We start from the raw sequence: 7,174 nt of genomic DNA, 5'->3' as shown, positions 1-7,174 counted from the left end.
AACTAAGAAAACATGACTCCTCATTAAATGGGACACAAGTCTGTCACAGGGTTTAGCCCCAGCTACCACTGCAACTCATTTTCAGTTGAAGTCAACTGGAGCAATGTGAAATGAACTACCTTGCAAAAGGACACAATGTGCTGCCTGGTGCAGGTATTGAACCTATAACCCAATGATCATAAGCTCAACATTTAAATCACCAGACCACACACACTTGAAAAACAAAGTAAAATTTCAGAATATTTGTGTCGTTTATTCATTTTGTTCTGTGGAAGTGTTGCAATGTTTCTTATAGCAAGTCTTTTGTGTGTTCTGCCTGACAGAATGGATACGGTATAATTTCTGATTCTGTCTGCAATACTGGACTGATTCAGCATTCGACTGAGGGACGATGCTTTGGTTTTCATTATGTAAAGTTATGCTTGGACCTCTTACTAGGTTTGGTTGGCAAATGACCAGTTCCCTGATCTGAGACAGGTGGAGTTTGTAAAGATAGCTGATATTATTGGTTTGGTCGTCTGGGCAGCTGAAAGCCCGGTGCAGAATCTTCATAGCTCTGACCCTTGGGTTCTCATCAATGTAAGGCACGATAGAATGTTCTGTAAAATAAAAGAAATAAAACATGGTTTTACATGTTCGGAAAACTAGAAAGTGTTTTTTTCTTTTTCTCCCAGATGTTTGTTTTGTCAGTAAGGTGGATCCCTAGATTACAGGTGAGCAGCGGGAAATTTTCCTTTACCAACAACTACACTGATGAAACTAAAGGGACAAAGTAGGGGACCCTGAAGGGGAGAATATAAAGTAAGGACCAGCACCCTTTGATTCTTTACAGGGTCTCTGAGAGTGGTGGGAGGCATGAAGGTGTCCTCCAACTGAAAACTTGACCTAAATACCTTCAAAGGTACCCAACGTGCCAGGCGATGATGTTAAACTGGAAAGGGATCAAGTGGCTGTGTGGTAAGTAGCTTGCTTACCGACCACATGGTTCTGGGTTCAGTTCCACTGCGTGGCACCTCGGGCAAGTGTCTTCTTGTGAGTGGATTTGGTAGATGGAAACTGAAAGAAGCCCGTCGTATATCATCATCATCATCATCATCGTTTAACGTCCGCTTTCCATGCTAGCATGGGTTGATATATATATATGCATATGTTTGTGTGTCTGTGTTTGTCCCCCCACTATCGCTTGACAACCGATGCTGGTGTGTTTATGTCCCCCGTAACTTAGCGGTTTGGCAAAAAAAAGACCGATAGAATAAGTACTAGGCTTACGAAGAATAAGTCCTGGGATCGATTTGTTTGACTAAAGGCGGTGCTCCAGCATGGTCACCGTCAAATGACTGAAACAAGTAAAAGAATAAAAATGAAAGAATTCAGCCAAAATGGAATTTCAACTCCAAATACAAAGAATCTGAATAAATACCACAAGGTATCTGTCTTGAAGTTGTTCTGCCTTCGATTGATCTCCTTTTTATTAACTCTGAAGGGATGAAAAACAAATCTGATCTTGGTGGAATTTGAACCCAGAATGGAGGGAGTCAGAACAAATACTGCAAGGTATCATATTTGATGTTCTAACAGCTCAATCTATTTGTTTTTATTGGTTTGAGATACTGGGCTCTGGTCATGCTGGGGCACCACCTTTAATTGTTTTCAGTCAATTATGCCAATCCCAGTATTTCGTCGTCACCACCACCACCACCACCACCACCACCACCACCATCGTCCTCCATCACCCTCATCTTCATCATTACATTAAGTAATATGTGGGGATGCATGTGTGGAATGAAGACCTGCCTACCTGGGTTACAGCTGATCTCGGTACCATTCAATTGAACTGTTTGATCTGGTGGCATAATTGCCAGTGTGTTCACACTAAATTGGTTTCCATCACTGCCACCAGGGGGAATGGCTAATTCTTGTACGCAGGTCTAGGTGAAGTAAGATTTGATAAAGTTTGAATATAGGGGTCACAGTATATACAGGGGTCGAATTGCAATAGGGTTTGCTTAATTACACTAAAGATTGGTGGTGTACACACACACACACACACATGCAGATACAAACACATAGATGCTTGCACATCTACAGACACACGCATACACAAAGACAGATACACACACATACATACACATTCAGATATACACACAAACATATACACATGTATGCACACTTGTACACATATACAGACATGCATAGATACATCACAATATACACAGAGATACATGTGACACACATACAGGATATAAATACACATACAACTATACATATAGATTCATTCATACACACATGCACGCGTGCAATAATCCTTTGTATTATAGGCATAAGGCCTGAAATTTTGTGGGAGGGGACTAGTCGATTACATTGACCCCAGTACGCAACTGGTATTTAATTTATCAACCCCAAAAGGATGAAAAGCAAAGTTGACCTCGGAGGAATTTGAACTCAGAATGTAAAGACAGATGAAATACCACTAAGCATTTCACCCAGCATGATAATGTTTCTGCCAACTCGCCACCTTATCATGCTAATAACTCTGCCAGCTCACAGCCTTCATATACGCACACACCTACCTCTCAATCAGAATGACAGAAGAGGGTGGCGAGCTGGCAGAAAAGCTTAGCAGGATTTCGTCTGTCTTTGTGTTCTGAGTTCAAATTCCACTGAAGTCCACTTTGCCTTTCATCCTTTCGGGTTGATAAATTAAGTACAGTTGCATCTAATTGACTGGCCCCTCCCCCCAAATTTTGGGCCTTGTGCCTAGTGTAGAAAAGAATCAGAGTGACATAAGGTTAACTGGTGTGGAATTGGAGCAGACCTTGGCTTAAGCAACAGCAAGAAGCATGTAATGTATAGAATTTAGACTAGAAACGAAAGTCTGACATTGTTCTAAGATGAGGGAGTATATTAGGTACGGTATTCAGAACCCTATATTCTATCTTTGAGAGTAGATATTGGTAGCTTAGACAAGTTTTTCAACTCACCTGTTGTGTAATTTCTGTTGTTTCAAGAAGAACAGAAGAGTTGACTCCATCTAAGTTTGGTTGTCTGCATGTTGATGCACTTGCATGTGCCTCTGGATCAGGTGCACTTTGATCTGATGGACGGATTTTGCGGTGATAATGCTGATTGTTCCTGTTGTTGCATTTAATAATCCACCATGTCAGTGGAATTGCAAACGACACAGACATCACAACAGCCACCAGGATTATGACGACCAATAAACTTGAATCCAATCCTACTACTGTTTGTTTTTGAGCAGATGTCTTTGATTTCATTTGTTTGTTGTTAATGGTTACTGTCAGAGTTAAATTAGTAAGAGACGAGAGAGAAGGTGTACCGCTGTCCTTCACAGATATCTGTAGCTCATGGACACCCGAATCGTTGATACTGATTTGGCGGGCAAATAGTAGTAAACCTGAGTAATGGTTGATATCAAACAAGCTTCGATTATTTCCTGAGATAATGTTGTATGTAAGGAAAGCATTCTGTCCCCAGTCTATGTCTTTTGCCTTTAAAATGGTAATGTTGTTTTGACTGGAGTTGTGGTAAGAAATGTCCAGGGGAAAGGGGTTATTTGGGGGGAATGTAAAATAGGGTGCATTATCGTTTTCATCTGTAATTATGACATTGATACTTGCTGTGCTACTCAGTGATGGGGACCCTCTATCACAAGCCACAACTTCAAACTTGTAACAACCTTGTTGTTCACGGTCTAATGGTTCTTTTGCTGATATCACTCCATCTTTGGAAATTTGAAATGGTGTATCAGATTCATTGCTGGAAGACAGAGAGAAATGTAACTGTCCCCCTGCTCCTAGGTCTGCATCTGTGGCACTAAGAACACCGATTGAGATGTTAGCTTGGTTGTTTTCTTTTGCCCAAAACTGATACAATTTCTTAGAAAATTTTGGATGTTCATCATTAATGTCTGTTATGATGACTGAGAACTTGTCTTTGGTCTGTAAAGGTGGGTTACCCTTGTCATGGCAGATGATTGTGACGTCATAGTAGTCATTCAACTCTCTGTCAACTTTATTTTTAATAATAACTTTGAACTTCTTGGGACCTAATTCAACCAGTTGGAATTTATCATGGTTCATCTGACATTCAATGTCACCATTTTGACCCACGTCTTCATCTTCCACTTTAATGTATGCAATGAAACTACTGACTTGGATCTGTTCAGATATAATGGCTGTTTTTCCTGATGCTCTTGACACAAAGTTGAAGTATATCTTTGGTGATTGATTCAATTGATTGATGACACGCACTAGAACAGCAGCCATAGAACTGAGAGGAGGTTTGCCTCCATCAATCGCCTCAACGTACAACCAATGTGTCAGCTTCTGCCCTGAAATAAACTTCCTTTGCAAGAACAATTCACCTGTCTTTTCATTCAATTCAAAATGGGATTTTAAATTCTCTGGTGTGTTGATGCTGAAGTGGTATGTGATGTCACCATTTTTCTCCATATCTTCATCACTTGCTGATAACACCAGAATCGGAGAAGTCTGATAGTTTTCATTGATGGCAGTAATGTTGTAGACATTCTGTGTAAATACTGGTGGATTATCATTGACATCAATAACTTCTACTTCAACATCCAGAACACTCTCTTTAGGTGGAATACCACTGTCTTTAGCAATTACCTGCATAGCGTACATATCTTTTGTTTCTCTGTCAAGATTGTCTTTGAGAGAAATCCAAAGTTCATCTGTTTCATCCAGGCGTTTGGACACGGTCAAGGAAAAGGGATCACTAGAACTGACCTTCAGTTGATATTCTATCTTTGAGTTTAATATCCCAATATCTTTATCCAGAGCACTTGGGATCTTCCTTATTCTCCCCCTTTTATCATCCTCTAAAAACTCTATTTTCACTTTACTCTTCGGAAATTGAGGCTGATGATCATTAAGGTCCAACACACATATTTTTATCTCAAGAATTTTCATAAAAGTCTCAGCTTTTTTAATTGCAATGTCTACATTTCTGGAACATTCCATTTTCTGAACACACATCGACTCAGCATCTAGTATTTGAGTAGTGTACAGCTTACCTGTTTTTTCTGACACTCGGAAGAAATGAGAACCGTCTGTTACACCTTGCCCCACCTGACTGAATCGAATCAGATCCATTTCCTTGGCACTGATGCTGTTCAGAAGCTTAGAATCAGCTGCAATGTCACCAACATATGTGTTTGGTTTTTCGCCTTCTTCCACATAATATATTAAGTCGACACACAAGTAGCACCGGAGGTTTATAAACACTAGTAAGAGTGCGAACATGACACAATGAAGTTAGACACAGTTTTGAGAGAGTGGTTTCACTCGTGAAGCCCCAGGGAGAATACATCAGGTAATTCATCTGCAGTGATAGCACTGTGATGGGTACAGGGTAAGGTAGTTTGGGGTGAAGACAGGAGACAGCCTTTATTTATAGTAATTTCATCTTTGAGGGGCCAGAAAGTTCACATCGAAGGAGCCAATGCCACTGCTTTCACTTTTGAATAGAAAACATAAATAAATATAAAACAAAAGCAAACAAGGATACAATAATGGAGAATTACAGTGGCAGTTGCAATGTATGTGTGTGTGTGTGTGTGTGGGGTAAATGGTTGACATTAGGAAGGGCATCCAGCCACAGAAACCCTGCCAAAGTAGACAGTAAAGCTTGGTGTAGTCCTCTGCCTCATTGGCTCCTGTCAAACTGTCCAACCCATGCCAGCATGGAAAACACACATGAGAAGGAGGAGGAGAATGTTGTAAAATTTGTGTTGACGGAAACTTCAAGTTTTGCCTAACATAGCCGATGGCTGAATAAGCCATGAAATCACTTCTTCCATCAACCGTTACTAAATCTATCAACTGCAGCATTCAACGACGTATATATTGGTGTTTATTAGTTACGGGTACAGAAATGGTGTCGTGGGACCAGAGGTTAGTGAACCGAGAAAGTGCACTTTGTATGCACTGGGACAATATGTACTCTGAGTCCATTGGAAATCGACTGTTTTAAATGCCTCACAAGAAGTAGTCATAAGTTTTTGTTACTTAGGTGATATAATTAGTTGGGAGATGATCGCTCTTGAATGGAAAGCATCTACAGTAAGAATGGGCTGGAAAAAAGTTCAGGGAGATTCTATCACTGCTGGCAATGAAGTTTTTTCCCCCTTCAGAGTGAAAGACATATTGTATGATGCCTGTGTTAAAACTATGATGTATAATAGCGAAACATGGGCTATGAATGCAGAAGATGACTAGATAGACAGATAGATAGATAGATAGAAAGATAGATAGATAGATAGATAGGTAGATAGATAGATAGATAGGTAGATAGATAGATAGGTAGACAGATGGATGGACCAATGTACCGCTATTATGTTGAATATAACAGAAGACTAAGTTTAATTCAGCCATGTTCAGACAACTGAGACTTGGTCAGCAAAATCTCACTAAAGTAAAATGACTGAACAAATTACACTAATTAATCAGGTTAATTGCAGTAAAAACAATGCAATAAGTAAAATGAACATACCTGCTTAGTTTTGTAGTTCCAATGGTGTGGTTGTTGAAGTTCCAGTGGTGTGGTAGTTGTGGCTCCAGTTGTGGGGTGGTTTAAGGCATTGGTAGTGTTGCAGTCAGTGCTGCACTGGGATGGTATCCTTTGGTCATGTGATTGTTTTGTTAGTGTTTCGTCAAGTGGTGGTGGTGGTGGTAGTGGAGTGGGGTTTAGGAAAGACAAGAATGACAGACACACACATGCATACACTTATATGCATAAACATACATACATATATTTATACATATATATGTGTGTGTGTGTATATATATATATATATATGTATACACACAGACACGCATACACATGTATATGTATGTATATCCTTATCCTCATCATCATCATCACCACCACAACCATTCCCCCATCATCATCGTCATCATTTAATATCTGTTGTCCATGCAGATGTGTGTGTATATACATTATATATATATGTCTGTGTATATAGGGAGAAAGAATAGAAGTCTACAGTTGGATTAAGATTTAGATAATCAACTCATAAAATAAAGAGGTGAGGGGGGAGTGAGAGTAACATGCAAGAGAATGTTGGTGGTGGTGGTCCAGGGTGGGTTGAAACGAGTGATTGAGTGTCTGATATGTTTATTTTAGAGGAACA

The 7,174-nt window shown here is 39.8% G+C and overlaps 1 protein-coding gene across 1 annotated transcript; it reads right to left on the bottom strand.

Moving 5' to 3' along the window:
* Positions 1-232: 232 nt before the first annotated feature.
* On the bottom strand, positions 233-6,857 carry LOC106870048 (protocadherin beta-15). Its single transcript, XM_052972917.1, has 4 exons — positions 6,535-6,857; positions 2,982-5,499; positions 1,799-1,928; positions 233-599 (listed from the first exon to the last, which is right to left on the bottom strand). Exons 2-4 carry the CDS (start codon positions 5,283-5,285, stop codon positions 253-255), a joined length of 2,781 nt encoding a protein of 926 aa, XP_052828877.1. The 5' UTR covers positions 5,286-5,499; positions 6,535-6,857; the 3' UTR covers positions 233-252.
* Positions 6,858-7,174: the final 317 nt, after the last annotated feature.

Source organism: Octopus bimaculoides, chromosome 14 (genome assembly GCF_001194135.2).
Source record: "Octopus bimaculoides isolate UCB-OBI-ISO-001 chromosome 14, ASM119413v2, whole genome shotgun sequence".
Classification (NCBI taxonomy): Eukaryota; Metazoa; Mollusca; class Cephalopoda; order Octopoda; family Octopodidae; genus Octopus; species Octopus bimaculoides.
The sequence above is the reverse complement of the archived record's forward strand: the minus strand, read 5'-3'. Positions and strand labels throughout refer to the sequence as shown.